At 37.6% G+C, this 21,026-nt stretch overlaps 1 protein-coding gene across 2 annotated transcripts in view; it reads right to left on the bottom strand.

Moving 5' to 3' along the window:
* Positions 1-21,026, bottom strand: part of UBP1 (upstream binding protein 1) — a 41,604-nt gene that overhangs the window by 5,821 nt on the left and 14,757 nt on the right. Inside the window, exons 3-12 of one of the 2 annotated variants that reach the window (XM_050891048.1) lie at positions 17,963-18,039; positions 15,235-15,340; positions 14,661-14,767; positions 12,768-12,920; positions 12,504-12,614; positions 11,825-11,932; positions 4,801-4,904; positions 3,904-3,958; positions 3,629-3,722; positions 607-697 (exon numbers count right to left, since the gene is read on the bottom strand). In XM_050891048.1, the coding sequence (XP_050747005.1) occupies positions 607-697; positions 3,629-3,722; positions 3,904-3,958; positions 4,801-4,904; positions 11,825-11,932; positions 12,504-12,614; positions 12,768-12,920; positions 14,661-14,767; positions 15,235-15,340; positions 17,963-18,039 (1,006 nt within the window). The remainder of the gene's footprint in view (positions 1-606; positions 698-3,628; positions 3,723-3,903; positions 3,959-4,800; positions 4,905-11,824; positions 11,933-12,503; positions 12,615-12,767; positions 12,921-14,660; positions 14,768-15,234; positions 15,341-17,962; positions 18,040-21,026) is intronic. The other variant, XM_050891049.1, reaches the window with a different exon arrangement.

Genomic DNA, 21,026 nt, shown 5'->3' with positions numbered 1-21,026 from the left:
AATGTTTTCTTTCACTGACCAAAAAAAAAAAAAAAAAAAAAAAAATTAATATAATGGTAAGTGGTCTCTCACATGCTACTGCATTTAAACAAAATTTCAGTCAATTCCGAGTTCATCAAGATGCTGCTTGTTGGAATCCTGGAACATAACTACTGAGTAACAACAACAATTCTTATAAGGTCAATGGTAACAAATACCCATTTCAGTCAGAATCAGACACATCAATTGGGATGCTGTCTGTGTTAGCACTCAACACCTGTAACCTCAAAAAGCCTCAGGTTGTTCTCAGCTCCCCTAAATGAGAAGTTTTGTGTCTTTGCAACAAATCCATTTGTTTCCAAGAAATTGGCAGTGCCCAACTGCATTGGTACCAGTCTTACAGCCTACCTTTGAACTCATCAGTGCCTGCATCTCTTCTGGGGTCTGCCCTGAAGGTGTACACGGGAGGCTCTTTTTGTTTAAAAATTGCTGCCAATTCCTGAGACGGCTCACACAGGCATCGAGGCCCATCCTGAGACTGACCTCCCACATCTCCCAATTCTAAGGACGAGGGAGTCTAGTAAATGACAGAACAAAACCCACTCAGCCTCACACTCAACATATTACCTGGATTTCAGTGCATTATATAGCCGAATTCCATCGGCTGGACCACAGATTTGTACCAGATCTTCTCTTGTCAGCTTTAATAAATCAGCACCTGGAGAAACACATGAGGATTTTATGAAGATTATTGTAGAACATCTATACTTTTTAAAATAAGTTGTATGTTCATTTAAACCAAGAATAACAAACTCCACCATTATAAAAATGGAATCCTGCAAACACGAACAAGCAAGTAAAATTCAGAATAGGCACTAGCTAGCACTAAGAAAAAATGACTGATTTTCCAAAGGTGGTTAGTTTCACTTGATGGTGTTCACATCTTTGAAAAAGTACAAAGTCTGCAAGGCACACAATTTCTGTAGAGACAGATGACTTCCATATCCAGACAATGGCTTAAATGACTCAAAGTTTGAACTGACACCCAGGTTAGTGTATTTTAAACACATGCAAAAGACAGAGCAAAGATATTCGATGGTTTCTCACTCAATGAATCAGCCCAGGCATTCAACTGATACATCATATCCTCTATGCACTTAAGTTATTACAATGCACTCATTTATAGAAGATACTGCTAAAGGCTGGCATAACTAAATCAGGGTGGTCAAATCAGTACATCAGCAGCCTATGGGGTGGATCCAGGTTGTGGGATACTTCCATCCAAAAGCAGTTTTGTTTTTTTTAAAGGATCCTGGGAATAAGTGATCTGTGAAAACAACTGCTTCCCAGAACATTTACTTTAGAAAAGGAAGCTTCAAAAAAAGATACTAAGCAGATCTAAACACAAAATGGAAGGAAGGGTCCTTCTTAGAAGCAGCATGGGTGTCAACAAAGAAAACAACAGTCTGAAAAATCAGTCACTGTAATAGATGAGTGGGGAGACAGGAAAAAAAAAGTCTTTATTCATGAAAATACTCCACAGACAATCTAGGAATGCAGAGGTAAAAGCAAGCAAAAATAATTTGTCATCATAGCCCTTAAACACTATAATAAAAAAACCCACACCTGAAGAAGTATAATAAAAGCCACATACACTACACCTCTTGCTTCAAAGAATATCTATCAGCCAGCTAGTATTTGACTTCTATAAACATATAAAGATAATAATGAAAAAGAAGAACTGCTTTAAATGTTTTCCAAGAGTCTTTGTCAGAAATTTGGTACTAAAGTTTACTGAGAAAGCTTAGCAATCATAATACAAGAAGATCAAAAACTAACCAGCAGCAGAAGAATAAATGGTCAATTTCCAACACTGCAAGGGCTCACTATAAAATATTGTGCTTTTCCATTAGGTCCATGGTATTTAAAAGCAAAGCATCATCTCACTGATTAACTAAGGAGCCTCAGTGTGTCAGTCACCGTGAGCTGGTAGATGCTGTTGGTTCAAGGGAAGCTTGCGGCAGCACTGCCCACTGACATACAAGAACAGGTTCCTTTCCTAGGAGAGGTACTGAGCCACACTGAGGAGGGAAACCCAGGATGGCACCCATTTATTGCTGAGATCGCTAGTAGTGCCAAGTGATTCTTACACGTCATATATGTTATTTTGGGGTTTTTTTCCCCTCAAAGAAATCATATTCTTATGTGCCAAAAGCTGCAGTTTTTCCAGAGGCCTCGCTACCATCTCAAGGTCTAGTCAATTTTTATTTGGAGAAGTCATACTGCGTGTGCATAGGAAAACATCATGGACCCCTGGGGTCTCAAAATTTTAGTTACTTTTATTATATTACTATATTATTATTAGCAGTAGTTCACGAAATTTTAGTTACTGCTGCACATATTGATGTCACCAGAACTATACATAAATAATTTTTATCAACACCATGTTTCCATACTGTTTGCGGAGGAAGGTAGTGCAAAATACTGGCTCATTCATTAGCGAGATTGCAGAACTTCCTTTCTCAGGGTTGGATGACACCTTCACAGCTTGTTCAGAAAGGCTAAATGTGAGCTTATTTCTCAGAACTTGTATATCCTAGCAGAAAACAGTATGAATTTTAGGCAGAAAACATTAGGCAGCTGCAAATAGAATTAACTAGCTACAGAAAAGACAAAGCTTCGAGTCTTACAGATTTCAAGAACGCCACATTAGAGAATCTGTACTTTTGGGGGACTGCAATCCTTACTAGATCAAATTAGAGAAACATGATCTCAACCAGGGAAGATGCTTGGTACAAAGGGAATTCTGGCAGAAGCATGAGCTAAGCTAACAGGCAGAGAGCAAGCATCATTCATCATATTCTCCCCATCATGTGTCACCAAAGAAAACGGAGAAGGAATTTTACTCATGGTGTGTACTGTGTCATCCCACCCTTTGCACAATTACATGAAAGATTAAAGAAGCAAACAGCAAAACATAGCCTCAGATAGTGCATCTACTGCCATTTCTTGCTTCCATACATATAGTGGAAACTATACTAACACACATTCAAGGAAGAGCAATCAGACATTCTGCTGAAATGAAAAAAATTAGACAAATACATATAGGTAAAGGAACTCTCCTGTTGCATGGCACTAAAGCAGAGTTCGATACAAAAAAGAATTTGCCACTTCTGTGAATAAGACGACTATTCACAACTTCAGAGTTGGGAAGGATAAAAGCTTCATATACTACAATTAAATCTAACTCCTACAAAAAGATCTAACATGGGGCAGATGTTAGCAATTTCTTGCACTTTCTTTGAGATCACTGCATACTGGCTGCCATTAGGAAACAGCATAGCAAAACAGACAGCCTGCTGGTCTGACTCACCAAATTCATTCCTTTTTCTCAAAGGACTAATCAAGGTTAAAATGATTTTGTGAATTACCGTCAGGAAAAAAGAACCTAGCTTCTCTTTTGGGTGTTAGGGTGAATTTGTGCAAAACAAACTAGAAAAAAATGCCTTCCAATGCAAATCAAACATTTAATAAGCAAATTAGTAAATTACAATAAATATTGAAGCCCTATTGGTTTTAAAGAATTGCTTTCCCACACAAACCTCGCTCACTAACACAGACTCTAAATAAAAAAGTAAACTATAGATACCTGAGAAATTTGAAAAAAGCCTTGTATAGGTAGAGAATCTATGCTTGAGCAACCATTGCTGAGTTTCCTGGATTGTGGCTGAAGGATGAAGTTGCTGTAAGAAACAAGATTGGATATGAAAATTTGGATATTAAAAAAACCCCAAACCCATTAAAAAATCTCCCTCGGTTAAACACTTCCTCAGAACCTATTAATATCAAGGTATGTATAAATCAAACGTTCTGACACAAATATACAAATATAGACATGATCAATAGCAGAAAGCAAACACTCACATCTCCAGACCCTTGAGAGGTTCCATCTCCTTGATGATTTGGGGAGGAAGAATTGCTACAGATGGGGAGAGGGGGGAAAAAAAAAAGTATTACTAGAATTTTATTAAGCAAAATATTTAAGCATTGCTGAAAAATAACTTGAAATTCCCAAAACAATAAATATCACTGTTGAAAGGCACATTAAATGCTGCACAGAGTGAAACATAAGTTAAACTCAAGAGAAAGATCATCACACTTCAGTATGCAAGTAATCTGGTTCCTATTCCGTGTATTCTTTATCAACCGGAGAGGCAGCTTTACCAAAACTCACGGAGGTTATATGGCCACTTAACTGTCTTAAAGGGTGACTGAGGAAGAGGCAGTAAAATACAAGGCAGACAAAACAAAAGTATATAGACCAGACAATACTGCTGTAAATAACTTCTTGATCACCCAAGTTTGATTACAGTAGTTTAATTAATGCCTCAATACAAGATGTTTTTACCAATACAATTTCTGTTGAAAAGCTTATAAAGATTATTGTTGGTTTTTCTTCTTGCAAATTATATTAACTGTGTATGAGGGGAACAAAGACTGTTCTTACTGAAAAAAGCTAAATAGTTTCCATAGACAAGGACTAAATTAGAATAGTTAAGAGGTAAGTATTTGCTATATGACAAAGGACAAGAAGAAAAGTTTTCAACAATGTGTAGTAAGAAAGAAAAATGTTGAAGCAGAAGTAATTACATAATTGAATCACATGATGCAAGTGTCAAACTCTAAAATAAATACATAGGTCAACACAATCTCTCATTGCCCAGTGGAACCAGAAAACAGTTGCATTTACTTCAAAAACACTTTTGAATAAGCCTGATTTTTAAATGTTACCTTTAATTAGGGTACAGAAAAGAAACCTACCTGTCTGGGACACTGTAGGTATTATGTTGAGCAGAGGTAAAAGTTGGAGCAGGAGTAGGACTGTTGTTTACAAATGTTGTAGGAGTATCAGGCCATGGTGAGCACTGAAGATAGAGAATTAAAACTTAAGTTTCTCTTGACAATACCTTTTTTACTCTGATGCACACTTCTTTCATTTAAAGCCAGGATTTTAGCCACAGAGAATTTTGATTTGTAATTCCAAAAAAAGATTCCCTCCATCCCACAGATTACATGCAGATATTCCAGGTAAAAATCAGTTCTGTTTTATCTTGTTCTTTCATGAAGACTCCTATTTATACTGTCTTCTGTTAACAAAATGAAGGTATTAGTGGTGGAACTGACAGAAGACCTGTACAGATTACTCAGTTTAAAACAAACCAACCAATCAACCCCAAGCCATCTGCTGAAAAAACTTCTTTCATCCTAAAAGGGATGAAGGGGCTGTTTAAACTGCTGGTATCATGACTTGACAATAGGTGCTCAGCAATAGTAAGTAAAACTATGAAGCTAGATTTCACCTTGTGGATAAATTTAATGTATCTGCCCTGACAGCAATTAAATACAAATGGAATTTTCAGTAGAAATTTTGTGAATTGAAAATTTTTATTCATTTACTGCAGGACTAAAATGATGCTTACATGTACTGCTTTCTCTAAACTGCTTGGTAAACTGGAGTTTTTATACACAAATTTGTCATCACAAGTATATGATGGGCTTGCTGTCCAATTTAGTCAGGTTTTTTTGGTTATTTTTTTAAACCGTCATGATAAAGCCCTTCAAAACGAGACTAGCTTTTAGCGTTTCCAATACCTTTGCAAATCCAGTATTTTAAAGAAAAATAAAAACCAAACAGATTTTGGTATGTTCAAAGACAAACAGACAGGATTAAAACAAGCAAGTTGCCCAAGATAAAGTAAGCTAAGACCATGCCTGTTAAAACAACAAAGATTTCTGATATACTTATCATGCACCAGCTAAATACCCTGTAAGGAAATTTCCAGAGTTATATCATAGCCTTGGTGGGGGGGACGAGGAGGGAAGGCAACAAGCATGACCTAACATTAATGGAAACATAATTCAACAATTTTGTGTTGAAAGACTCTTTCACTATCTGGGGCAAACAGTAAATGAGTGCAATACCAGCTGCAATCTTCTCTAAAACAGTTAACAACATTTCTGTGCTGGACTCCAGTCTTCACTTGTCAGAGTAAGATTGCAAGTTCCCCAGCATGGCGCATACAATTTGAAAAAATTAGTCTTGCATGCCAATAGCTTAAAAATTGGGAAATTCTTCATCTGTCCGAGATCTGATTCAAATCAGTATTTTTGCTAACCACTGTGTACACACAGCCTTTGATTACATAGTCAAAGCCACCCTTTAGACTACAAACAGTGCCATCCACACAAAGCATGCTCTTCTATGACCTTCTAGTACTACCCACTCTTCCTCCTATTCTGTGTACTCCCAATCTGTTGTTTCTCTTCTCAAGCTCATTTTAACATTAATCTCAAAGATGTTATATTACAACAGGTAGTTAAAATAGCCCTTCATTCCCTAATTATGTGGTGCAAAGCCATAATTTTAAAATAAAAGCTCAACATAATAATGTTAACTTTGTTCTTCTGAAACATTTTGAAAGTGTAACTGATTTTCATTAATTTTCTGACATTCTCTCCCTAAATTTTAAATGCAAGATGTTTATCTGGACACACAGATGCAAGCTGTACATCCTTAGCCACTATTGCATTACAAGATTCTGTCCAGCACATATTTAAATTCAGGGGCAGGGAAGAATGCATTGGTGTCAGACAACAGCTTTTGAGCCATTCCCAAGGCATGTACTGCAGTTAATGTTTCTGTCCTTCAAACTCAGCTGAAGTTGTTCACAACAAAACTCTGAGTTTAAATGCAGGAAGAAGCACTTTTGAAATATTTCAAAAAAGAAAATCCCAACCCAAAGCAAGTAGCCTTTCTTCTCCTATAAACACACTTTCCTACCTTCTCTCCTCTTCCAGCAAAAATGTTACTAACTATCCACTGAGACTGAAGTTGGTTTAAAAAAAAAAAAAAAAGTAGTAGTAGTAGTAATTATGATACTACTGCAACATGCCCACTGGCTCAGTTCTCCTTTCTTCTGTCTTACAGGTTGTGGAGGGAAAAACAAGTATTTGAGCACTGAGATACTTAATTCTGAAAGGTTCAAGGAACTAAAAAGCCTAGCATTAAAAGAAAACAAACAAACAAAAAAAACCCAGCAACAGCATATATTCTTCAAGAATCTTCTAGCAACTACCCCGAGCTGCTTATGCTTTCAGTATCACTCACATGGCACAACTGTCCCGCACTTCACAAACCCATCAGGTTCAGAAACAGGATTAGACAAATGCCTGGGCATCAAACCCATTAACACTAAAAAGACTAAGCAGGGATGTGCTTTCAAACATCCTGCGTGACAATTCTGGACACTGCGGGGTTACGAGGAGAATGGATCACAGAAAGTGGCGCGGCTTCCCTGAAACAGTGTCTGCAATTGCCACTGCCAGGGACAGAGCACTGGACTTTAGAGACTCGTGGTCTGATCAATCAGGATATTTTTCATATTCTTAAGCCCAAAACTGAGTTAACCAAAGGACATTCAGCAAGCTAATGATACTAATACAGAAGTCCCTGGCCATTGGACATAAACTTAAAAGAAAAATGTCACTGTCATAAGGAAGCATCCAACTCTGTAAAAAGCCATCACAGAGCAGAAAAAAAAAGGGGGAAACGGCTGCGTGGTGCTTAGTTGCTGGCTGGGGTTAAACCACGACACTCTCGTAGCCTCTAGAAGGTTTTATATTCTAAATTTAAGTCACTTACAGAAAATATTTAACTTCTGCGCCAATCTTTCACGTCCAAAACTTAATGTTCCAATTTATTTCAAGGTCTATACCTGGAAGTCTTCTAACTTCCATGTGCCCTACAATCAGCTCTGTCTGCAAAAAATGACCATTTGACGAAGTTTAATCAAATTGTAGCTTTACATATTCTAGCTTGTGACATACAATATCCACTAATATAAAAATCAACCAAGATACTTGTCTTGGTTTCGGCTGGGATAGAGTTAATTTTCTTCCTAGTAGCTGGTACAGTGCTGTGTTTTGGATTTAGGGTGAGAATGATGTTGATAACACACTGATGTTTTAGTTGTTGCTAAGTAGCACTTAGCCTAAGTTAAGGATTTTCAGTTTCCCATGCTCTGCCAGCAAGCAGGCGTGCAAGAAGCTGGGAGGGAGCACAGCCAGGACAGCTGACCCGAACCAGCCAAAGGGATATTCCATACCATAGAACGTCATGCCCAGTATATAAACAGGGAGAAGTTGGCCAGGAGGGATGGATCACTGCTTGGGCATTGGTCAGCGGGTGGTGAGCAACTGCACTGTGCATCATTTGTCTTTTCTTGGGTTTTCTCTCTTTTTTTGTTATATTCCTTTTCATTACAATTATTATTGTATTATTATTGTTCTTAGTTAGCATGATATTTTATTTTACTTTAGTTATTAAACTGTTCTTATCTCAACCCACGAGTTTTACCTTTTCTTCCCAATCCTCCTCCCCATCCCACTGGCGGGGGGGGGGGGGGGGAAGTGGCTGCGTGGTGCTTAGTTGCTGGCTGGGGTTAAACCACAATACTGCAGACAGAAAAAAGTGCAAAGACCCAACTATCACAATACAAATTTGCCTGCTTTTTCAAATTAAAAGCAGCGGAAAGAATCTGGTGGGGTTTTTTTTTTCTCTTCCTTAGATAAGCTCTAGCTTCTATATATTGGGAAGAGAGGAAAAAATAAAGTGCCTCCTTCATAAAATGGCCCCTGGATGAAGGTCACCTGTACATAAACATCCACTCTGAGGTCCAGAAGGCAGTGTTAAGTTTGTAGCCTTTCATCTCTACAGAAAAAAATCAACGCTCCATAGCACGAGAGTGAGACTTAACAAGTAGTTAACTATGCATCTGTCTGTTTGGAAAATACCGAGATAAATACTGCAGAAATTGCAGTGACTGCACCGAATTGTGAAACATCAGATGAATAAAAAGCAGTAATGGAAAAGTATATCTAGATGGCATTCTTATGAAAATGAATGAGAAGGAAAAGATGGGTGATGGTAATCAGAAAAAAAAATCTCTGGTTCTTAGGAAAGGATAGGAGAAGAGCAGACCAGAATGACCATTCAGAAAAGAAGCTTCACCAAACTCTTTGTATTGTGTTAGAATCCCATACGAATTAAATTGGAAAGAAAAGATATTAGATTCAATGTTTCCTGAAGGAAGCACAGTAAGAAACCAATCTGTCCAAATCAGATTGTGGCTGAGCTGGAAGAAATCATACAGGGAAAAAAAAGGAAACAAAATTAGAAATATCCAGCAAATAGAACAGCAGAATCTTGGAGGGGCAAAATAAAAAAGCCAACATACAAAACGAGATGCAAAAAGCAAGGAACAAAAAAGACAGCCTATATAATAGGTTAGGTGTAGGAGGAAGATAACAATACCCAGCTTTAAAAAGGAAGAGAACTATAGATTGGATCAACCTCAATTTCTGGAATTCAAGAAAAGATAAAAAACTATTTCTGGGCATCTAGGAAGCAGCATTGGCTAAGTAACAGCCAACACTCTTAACTCTGTCAAGAAAAATACACTCCAAACAATCCTGTTTTCCTTCTGTAACAGAGCCACAGTTCCTAGGACACGTGAAGTACAAGATCCATCATATATAAAGACATAATACGTAAAACAGTGTCAATTCTCATACTTAAAAGTAGGTCTTTAGTTTTTGTGTCTAAGCCCCTCTGTGATGGCTGTACTGCATTGGATCTGCACATACGAGGTAAGTCTGGTAACGGCCAACCCTTCCGATGGCTACATTTAGGAAGACAGATTTGCAAGGACAGAATTGCTCTAAGTAGAAACATGCATCATCCCCTGTCCATATTTACAAGGCCCACAAGAATAAGCCTGTCTGGTGACAGGAGAAAAAGGCTGATGAGTTGGCCTTCAAGCTGTAGATCAGACAATTCCTTTTCTAGATCAAGCAAACAAGTTCTACACTCAACTCACATAGTTAAAAATAGTACTTAATGAGTGTATAGTGATTACCAAGGTTTCACTATGAATACAGCAAAAATAGTGTTTCATGGTATTTTTTATGGGCTTGGTGATTTCTAATAATTTTGCTAATTATAAAAATCATTGTCATGATGGAACAGGTTATGCGTTAAATCTGCAGATGATACCAAGTTAGCAAGGCTGAAAGCATTTCATCCTACAGGAATAAATTTCAAAATGGTCTTAACAAACTGACCAAATGATGTCAGGATAGAATTGTATTAAAAGCAAATGCAAAACAGGAATAGTCAGCTGCACAATTAAGAGAACTGGAAAGCTATACATAGCTGTTATTCCAAAATAGTCTGTGGGTCATCCTTCATCCCAAGCAAGAAGTGAAGAAATACGCGCACACACTCTCTCCTTTGTGTCCTTTGAGTAAGGCATTAGAAGTCCAGTACTACCCGTCCCACCTCAATTTTTCTTCACTACAATTAAGGTAATGCTCCCACTCATAAAAGCTTAGTATTCCAAGAGATTATTAAGTTAAGAACAGGTTAGACAACTTTCAGGTATCGTTTGGCTACAGTTTGTCCTACTCTGGACAAGGGATTTGTCATACATTTTAAAAATACCTTTTTCTATTATTCTTCCTATAAGCAATAATCATTCAATGAAGTACTTACAACAACAGAAAGAGAAGAGAGCATGGGGGGGGGCGGGGGGGGATAGAAATCCCTCCAAGGACCAGCTTCAAAAGATGCTTCAGACGTGCTTTATGAGTGAAAGTGATAAAATGCTGTTTTCTCCTGTACCTCCCCCCCAGGGCCATTTGGAACAAATAAAAGAATGTCTGCATTGCCAAAGAATGCTAAAGGTGCATCTTAAAAGAAAGAAAAAAACCAACAACCAAGAACAGTAGAAGGCAAATTTAGACAGCTCAGTGCTTACAATAGCTGTCAGGGCAAAAAAATCCTCTGAAGAACCCACCTTACTTAATATTGATTGCTCCCTCCCACCCAGTTACATGGTTTATAAACAACAAGAGTCATACACTAAAGTATTTTATAACCTAAATCTTATACATCACTTTCACAGATCATAAATACAAACTAAATAATATCTGAGGGACAAGAGTCAGACAGTCATTGCCCAAGCGCTGCTGGGAAAGAGCTGTCAGCACAATATGCCTGTTCAAAGAACAGTCAAACAATTGTCTTCCACAGTCACACTATTAATTGACATTTAAACTTGCCAAATGGAAGATGCAGGATTGTTTCTCATCTGAAAAATATAAGGTCTCAGTGATATTCACCTTAAGAAACAGCATTTAAGAAATCTAAAATGCTAACCCTTGACAGGAAGAGTGCGCAGGATGTATGTTAGATTCATTTTGGGGGGCACATACAGGGTTAGCGTACACATATCATGAAGATGTGCTGACTCTTCTGAACTGCATTAAACCTGCTTGGAGCACAATATGTAGATGGCTAAAGGAAAATTCAGTAGCTAGCGATCAACCATCTGGAACACTACATGGCATTTTAAAAATATTGACGTACATGGAAACTTATATTGAATGTAAGTGCAAATATGGAACAAAACACTGAATTCCACTGTTCTTACTTCCACTAATTACATACATATAGGAAAGCAAAAAGCTATTTCATTTAAAGTCGCATAAACGGAAAGCTCTTGACTTTTAAAAGTTACACAGTCCCTCTGCAATAGTTTAAGTGTTAGATTTAGGAAGGATTCCTTTGCTGAAAACAAACATGGAGTAATTGGTATACATAAAAGTGAATAAAATTAAGACACAGCAATCAAAATATTTTTACTTTATATAATGGAAGTTTCTCCTATATCTAACACTGCACAAGGTATCTTGCACAATGAAAAGGTAAGCAGAAGTCCCTTACACTGCCTCGCTTTGCCAGAGAATCACCGTAGTCTGCTGGCAAAGTCCGCTTGCTGGACTTTTTCTGCTCATGTTCAACTGCATCTTCAATTATAGGCTCAAGCCTCATCTGGACAAACACCAAAGATTTGGATCAATTTCTTTTCATTATACAGTGAGGAAAGATCTAAAAGCCTTTTAAAAACTTCTGAAATCTTTAGAAAACTGCATAGAACTCACTGATGTTTAAATAAAAAGAAAATGCAAAAACCTACTGAGGCTCTGGCCTTAAATTCAGTAATCTCCAAAAAATAGACTTTGAAGCTCAAATTTGGCAGATAATTAAATTCTAGATTAGATTCCCCCCTCTTTTTTTTTTTTTTTTTTTTTTTTTTTTGGTTTTCAGCTGCAAGGTTTTTAGATCTGTACCAAAAGACTTGCTCTAGGGTTCAGTACAGTCAGCCAAATAGTGTTCAATCTTAGTATGTTTTAATACAAGCATCTATGGAGTAGCTAAATGAAAGTTTACTAAACAAGATCTTAAAATTTAATGTTCCTGTTCACTGGACAAGTTTGTCAAATAAAAAGCTTATCTTTGTGCAGAACTAATTCTTCCCCAACCCTTCCAGGACTGCAGCTAAGTAATATGCTGTATCTATGTATTTTCTCCTCTGTCAGTAGATGCAATTCTATTTTGTTACCTCTGTAAGAACTGTGGTGTCATATGAAGGCTGATACTTTTCTTTTTCATGTGCAGTTCGCTTTTCCATCTTTTCTCTGTCTGTTTTCTGTTTCCTGTCTGCTCCTTTTGGCTAAAAATGAACAGTTACATGAACAAGAACGCAAGTGGAAAATGGTTTTATAATTGAAATCTGATCTCAGAAGTCAAGCAGTAATATAAATATGTCCCCCATCTTTATGAGAGCTTCTGAGAGACTTATTAAGGATCTCTTTTCTACTGTTACCTTAAAAACTTTGATTTGACAACTGGCTGAATGCAGATGATCTGTGTATTCTCCATTTTCAGTCTGTTTAAAAGTGTCGACCTGAATCCTAAAAGGAACTCCTTTCTCTCCTCCGTGTTTACGAGGGGTAAATTCAGTGCTGATACAATGTACCTGAAAAAAACCAACCACCAAACAAAAAGGACCCTCAGAAGTACTCTAGACATGAATTTTATTATGTGTTACCAACATCATATACATTTTCTAAGGACAAGTAACAAATTACCCAGCCTATCTGAGGACCAAGCTGCATAACTAACATTTTGTTCCTTTTCATGCCCACATGCGAATGAAGACAAAAACATTATACTTGCGCTGACAGGGAAGAGGGTAAACAAGCAAGTGTGTCACCAAAATCTCTCCAAAAAGCAGAAGTCATTATAGATTCTTATTAAACGAGAACTTGCTGGATCTTAAGAAAAATGTACATGGATGACAACTATATCTGTCATGAATATAGCAAAAACTTTCTCAAGATACTATTGTCCAATGCATTACAGCTAGAATAAACTTCAGAGTTACTTGCAATAAATATTACCAAAGCTATAGAAGGTCACTGACTGGAAGAGTTTTTAATCTCATGTGAAATTAGGGTATTTTCAAATATGCCCAACTTCCTATAAAAGTCAGCAGACTTTTTAATCAGCATGTAATTGCCTCAAGTGCTACACCAGAATGAAGACGGGGTTTATAAGCTAGAAACACCCCTAAAAGATATCTACGGAGAAAATCAGTGTAACAGAAAGAGTTATTATGAATCTCACTGGACAGTGCTCCCAATTTTTTTTACTTCCTTATGGAATTTTAAGCAAGCCAAGCACCATGGACACCTTGCACTCTCAATGACTACAATACTATCTTTTTATTTCCTATGGCCATCAACAACAGAGAACCACAGACTGGAAATTGAAGCTTTAAGTGTGTAATCAGTGCCACTATGCTGTGTTCTCTAGCCTTTAGAATAAGTGATCTATACTTGCATAGTAAGAATCAGTTCCATTTTCAGTCAGTCTGTTATCACTTCTCAGGAAGTGCATAAACAAAACTATTCAATAGTTTATCTCACACTTCTTCAAGGAGACTACATTTTAGTAATTATGTAATTCTTGTTAGAAAAAATGTCTTCGATTGTACTAGATCAAAGTTAATTTACTGACAATATGGAATTGAACCTATTTTGGCAGCCTCAGTAAGAAATGCTGCTACCGCAAACTTTATACTTATACTTTTTTATTTTATAATAGGAACAGATCTGAGACAAAAGTAAGCTAAAAATTCCAATGCAAAACTGAACATTCTATCTAAAAATTTCCAGAGAAAGCATGTTCAATTGCCCTGAATATCAAATACATAGCTAATAAAAAACCTACTACAAGGAAGCCTATTGACATAGTAGGAAACATCTTTGAATGTCTGATTTAAAACTCTCTTTGTAGCACATTATTCTTCATTTTGTATCCTCAAGCCAAGCCTCTGCTGAAGCTCACCACTAGGAGAGTGGGCCTCTTAACTAAAAAAAAGAAGTAGTGGCGACAGTTATTTAGAAGGATATAAATTAATTCTAATACCCCGTATAACTAAATATTTTAACCATGACAGCTTTCTTCAAAGAGCTTTTTGAAAGCCTTTTATTTAAATTGTTTTTAAAAGATGCTTTTATAAACCCAAATCAAGTTGAAAAACCTAACTAGGGACCATTATAGAACTATGAACCTGCGTTTTTTTTTTTACAAAGCTGGTATTCAATGGCTATCCCACAAATAAGAAACTAAGAAGCTTCATAGTGCAAATATACTACTGTTTGTGACCTGAAAGGCACCAAACACAGACATCCAGTCAAGTAAAGTTTCAAACCTGAATAAAAGCAGATGTACATTTTGTTGGATCCCACAAAAATTCAACTGCATTGAGCTGGCTTGGATTTGTCTTGATATCAATGACTCCAACAGACATTGGAATATCTATTAAAATAAGCAGTATATATTTCAAAATAATCATATTCCAATAAAACACTACAAATATATTTTAATATAAGGTTACCATCAGCAAACACAGGTAGGGTGGAAAAACGTGGGCTTTGGTGGCTTGACCATAAGCCCAGAAACAGTTTCTTAGGACTGAACTGAAGAATCTTGGCAGACTCAACATACAAAGTGCTCAGGGTTTGGGAGTGTTTTTTGATTCCCCTCCTCCCCCACCACCACCCATATACAGCTTATGCACCAAAAATGATCAAGTTATGCAAAATACAGAAACCACGTTGGTGCCATTTCCACAATCACCAGAGAAAGTTACTTTTGTATGTGTTCTCCTAATTACTGTAAGATTGTCTGTGTTTTTTCACCAGCCCTAGCATAAATGTGACCATGATCAATTTAAATTTGGAGATTGAATTTCATACAGTGGCAACAGATAGAAACAATTATACCTAAGTCGAGAAGTCTGTCCCCAGGGCGGTTCCACTTCCAACCTTCTAGCTGCTGGTGCTCTGTATATTGCAACCTTCTGTCATGGAACACAACTCTTATAATACTCTAACAAAGAAGAAAACAAGCATGGGATGAGCCACAAAGTTACTATATGTTTAGAAACAGCCTGAAGATAAAGCACTAAAACATTCCAAAACAGCCACAGTGCCAATAAATACGTATTTACAGCAAAAAATTTGGCAAGCATCAGTATCCCAAAATATTCCAGAACACAGAAATAGAACTGAGCAGCAGGAGGTATTTGAAAATGTGGTAAAAATGCAAAAGAGAATTGCATCTGATTGCATATTCTAAAGGTCATTACGTATTACATGCAGTGAACTGAGCAATACTGACAGCACAGTACCAACACTGTGTAGGCAACACCAGCTTATTTTAGAAACCAAACACAAAAGTCTTCATTTATTCTGAAACACGGTGAATATAGTTTGACCATTTTTTTCACAGGGAATTCTGTGAATTTTTGTAGAAAGTTTTAAGAAATAAAATTAATAGAAGATTCCCTTCCTAGTATTTATAAGCATATTTACAACAAATCTATGATTTCAATTAAGTAGTAATAAACAACTTCCAAACTTTTCCAACTATTCTAGCTGAAATATTAATCTAAAAATACTATGACATGATTAACTTTATTCAGCTAGAAGCAATTATCCAACAATATCTATTTTTGTGACCAGTTCTGGTATTACTGTGTGCTTAGTCATATTCTGCTACATGAATGCACATACAAAGCAATTTGTTATACAGAGGGGGAAAAAACACCGTACACATTAATTGCTACTGAACAAACAAAACATAGACAAATTTGCATCTTTTTTTTCCATTAGTCTACAGTCTTACTTGTATTGACAGTGGATAAAAATATCCAAAAAACCCAAGAACTTTTAAATGAAGTGCCTCTTCAGGATACATTGCATTTCCTTGGTTTTATTTCAAAGATAACAGAAAGCACATGCGTGTGTGTGCATACACGCACATACACAAACATACTACTCCTTTTTCACTGCAAACTGGCAAGTTTGGAACTTGGAAATATCTGCAGCCACCTTCACCAACATGAAATGCCTTTGTTGTTAAAATACTGGGATTCCAGTATTTAAGTGTCCGAAATTGAAAGGTTGTTGATGCAGCATTATAATACCTTGCTATGATAAAATTTACTTTTTTAAACTTTTACACTGCTTTGTCCTATTCTACCTACCAAATGGCTCATCACCAATATATGAACCTATAAAATTACAGCAGAGAGATACCCCAAGGCTACAACGAAACAACACCTAAAGGAGCAAAATAGTCAACATGCTTATTACAGCAAGTCAACATGCCAGGTTGTAAAAGGTTTAATTACAGAACTCACAAATGCCAGTTTTATGCTTGTACTTAACACTTCCTGAAATTATCTCTGAATAAGCATCCCACAGACAAATAAGAACGAGGCATAGGACTATACAAGCAAACCAAAGTTCACAAATTATAGAGCCCCAAGTTGACAGGTAAAGACTCAGCCTCCAACAGGCAGACTGTTCTGGTGTATTTATCAGTACCACTTTCAAAGTGACTTTAATTGAAGTTTTCCCTTCTTTCCCAATACCTAAGATTTTTTCAGATAATTTGATAAAATCGTTAGATGCTTAAAAGAAAAATCCAAACCCCTCCCCTTCATCAGTTCTTTTAATAATTTGTACCATGAATTGGACATTTTTCAGTCTGCCTCATTCTTATACGTCATGCAATACCTCAGATCCACAGCACCTTCTGCTAACATTAAAGCCCAAGGAGACAAGTCTGGAATTAGGAAAAGATGCTCAGCTGTGGAAAAAACTGCTCAATGAGCAGCAAAATTAAAGATATCTGTTTTCCTATGGATCTATCTCCAATATCCCACTGTTGCAAAAACCACAGGTTGGCTCCGTATGCCTTCAATAACACCTATTAAGAAACATGCTCACAATACCTCCACTTCTTTCTAAATGATCCTCTAGCTTCCTTCCACATCTCCTAATCACTTGAAATGGACAATGAAATGACTCAGAAGACATTGGATACACACCTATAGACAACTAGGTATCTTAAGCTTTGCATAAAATTATTTGGTCTTCAGTACACACAAGTAGTCTATGCATTGGATATTTACATCCATACTTTTTTACTTGTAAACATCACTAGTCCACACTCATTCTGAACAAGTATCTAGTAACAGCAGAAAAAAAAAAAAAAAATCCATGAAATGTACAGTCTCTAGACCGGATTTCTCTCACCTAACTTCAGATACCTAAATTTGAGATCACTGTTACCACAGCTTTTACTCAGCAGAAAGACATGGGCACATTTAGTAGAAATTCATCTCATCTTAAAACAGATCAGACTGTAGAGCTCATAAAGGGTACATGAAGTGATTAGCTTACCTCTAGTTATCTAAAGTTACATGAAATGAACCCACTCATAAATGGGGAAATGCGTACATGTATATTCTTTTAATTTGTAGTAAACCTGAAATAACAAAACTACGCATTAGGTTTCACTGCGCCTATTTTCTTTATTGGTCAGATCAGCTGGTCCACCTCTCTCTGTGAATCAGAGTACCATAAAAGGTTAAGAACTACTCTTTTCATACGCAAGCAGCAGGGGTTTGTTAGCAACGCTATCTAGAGAACTTCAATTCACCTTCACAAGTTTTCCATTGATCTCTGGTATGTCCCCAGCTTTCCGATTATCTAGCATCCGTATCTCATAGGACTGACCTTTAAAGAGAAAAAAATTTGTGTCAGTAGACGAGTCAGAGCACAAAGCTATTTTGTGTTTAATGCATTTGAATTAGCTTTTGGTTCACAGTACACAAGAATACTGGTACCTGAAACTTCTGTTTAAGAGATTTCTATAACAAGATTCACTTCACAGCACGGGAATTAATGGAACAAAATGAAACTTTTTGGTCCTTTTGAAACTACAGATACTTTCAAAGTTTAAGTATTTCATTTTACATGAAGTATAAGTACTTGTTTCTCTACTTTTTTCCTGAAGAAAAACTTTTCAAAGTTGTATTCCTTTATTTTTGAAACTGATGAAAGGCAACATACCGAGACCCACAGACTGGTCTTCCCAAACAAACTCCTGCAGCTTTTATACTCTTCATACAACATACACACTACTCTCCCATGTTTAATTTTTCCCGTATACCTGTTGCCTTTGTATGATTTCAGAAATAAGTCTTTTAAAGAGCCATTTACTGGTTATTTCAAACAGGTATGAGCGAACCTCTCTCTCCAGTGAATTTGATGAACTGTTGTGCCTCAAAAGAGACAAAGCTCGAAGTAATTTATTTGAACTACAGGGATTTTTTTCTTCCAAGGTGAGCAGCACATATTCATTTGCAAAATCACACTTCCCTAATTAAAATACAGGACAAAATAGATTTCAAGACGTTCACTACGATCAAGTGCAGTAAATTCATTACCTTCTATATTACCCTGCAAACTACCTGTACGCTTTAGTGTATACTACATTTAAAAGACACTTATTGACTTGCCCTACAAGGTAAAAGTCCAGCTGTCCTACCCCTGTGAATAAGCAAATGATTTCTTCAACTCCTTTCACTGCTTCATAGACTGAGGTTACCTCCAACTACGGACCATTTTGGGTTTTTTCTGCTCTAACTCAATTAGCACATTTATGTATATACTCTATACATGTACAGGCTTTCTTTACCCCAGCAGCATTTGATCATTGATACGATCATTGATGGCATAAATCCATACAAAAATTAAATGAACCTAGTGCAGCTGAGTAAAGCAATAGATCATTTCTCCTCCTATATTTAACAGGAGGGAACTTCTTTCCTGTAAGATTTGTCCAATTACTAGTGTTATTTTACTGACACAGATAAAACATATGTAAGTCCATCTGCATTTATAGAGAGCATTTTTAAAAATCTAGCACTATTAATAAAACTTTTGCAAGTATTTCTCTGTTCTCTCTCATCATTTGGGGGGGAGGGAGGGGAAGGAAAAAAAATCCTGATTGCTTGCTCAACAAGTGTTGCTAACTTTTTATAGGTACAAAATAATATTAAGACTGAAGATTTGATGAGGGTAAAAATCAAGGAATACCTGACTCCAAAATGCAAAAATAGCATGGGAAGTTTTCAAAACAAAGGGACAGATACATTCCATTCTGGAGTTTTGGACATGTAGCTGCTCTGAAAGTGTGAAAAGCACCACAGCACTGATTTTACTCATCTCGATATGAGAGCTATATATGCTACTTTCTCTGCTCTTTCCTGGAGAGTAGCCACAGGAGCAAGGCAGCATAAGGTGCTAGGAACTTCAACTGTCCACTGCTTAACACTGAAACTGTAGTACCCTCTTTCACAAAAATCACAGAATGGTCAAGTTTGGAAGGGACTTCTGGAGGTCATCTTGTCCAAGCCCCCTGCTCAAGCAGGGCCACCTAGAGCCAGTTGCCCAGGCCCAAGCCTGGCTGCTTCCGAGTATCTCCAAGGATGCTCGTCCAGCCCATACTTCATTAGCTTCTCTGTAAGGATCTTATGGGAGAAAATAGCAATAGCCTTACTGAAGACAATGACTTGTAAACAATATTCACTGCCCTCCCCTTGTCTACCAAGCCAGCCATTCCATCATAGAAGTTTATCGAGTTGCTCAAGCGTGAATTCCCCTTGGTGAATCTGTACTGACCACTCCTGATGACCTTGTTGTCCTTCACATGTCTGGAAATGGTTCCCAGGATTAGTTGCTCCATCACCTTCCCTGGGTGATGTAGTTCCCTGTAGTTCCCTGGGTCCTCCTTTTTGAAGATCAAAGCAATGTTTGCTTTCCTACAGTCCTCAGGCACCTCTCCTAGTCACCATGATCATTCAAAGACTACCAAGAGTGGCCTCACAACGAGACCTGCCAGCTTCCTCAGTACTTGTGGGTGCATCCCATCAGGACCCAGTGATTTCTGTATGTCCAGTTTGTTTAAGTATTCCCCGACCTGTTCCTCTTCTACCACGGGTACATATTCCTTGCTCCAGACTTTCCCCTTCATCTCTAGGGCCTGGGATTCCTGAAGACCAGTGATGCTAGAAAAGACCGAGGCAAAGAAGGCATTCAGTACCTCAGCCTCTTCCATGTCCTGTGTCACAAGGGTGGCTGCCCTGTTCAGCAGGGGGCCCACATTTTCCATAGTCTTCCTTTTGCCACTTACGTACTTACAGAAGACTATCTTGTTGTCTTTGACATTCCTCGCCAGATTCAATTCCAGCTGAGCTTTAGCTTTCCTGACTGCATCTCTACATGCTTGGACAGTGTCTCTGTATTCCTCCCAGATTACCTGTCCCTGCTTCCACCTTCTGTACGTCGACTTTTTAAGTTTTGCCAGGAGCTCCTTGCTCATCCACGCAGGCCGCCTGCCATTTTTGCCTGACTTGCTGCCGACTGGGATCCACTGCTCTTGACGTTGGAGGAGGCGATCCTCGAATACTAACCATCTTTCCTGGGCCCCTCTTCCCTCCAGGGCCTTATCCCATGGGACTCTACCAAGAAGATCACTGAATAGGCCAGAGTCTGCTCTCCTGAAGTCCAGTGATGTGATCTTGCTTTCTGCCCTGCTTCCTCCTCTCAGGATCCTGAACTCCACCATCTCATAGTCACGGCAACCAAGCCTGCCTTCAGCATTCACATCCCCAATGAGCCCTTCCTTGTTGTATGAGGTATAGCAGAGCACCTCTCCT

Source organism: Gymnogyps californianus, chromosome 2 (assembly GCF_018139145.2).
Source record: "Gymnogyps californianus isolate 813 chromosome 2, ASM1813914v2, whole genome shotgun sequence".
Classification (NCBI taxonomy): Eukaryota; Metazoa; Chordata; class Aves; order Accipitriformes; family Cathartidae; genus Gymnogyps; species Gymnogyps californianus.
The sequence above is the reverse complement of the archived record's forward strand: the minus strand, read 5'-3'. Positions and strand labels throughout refer to the sequence as shown.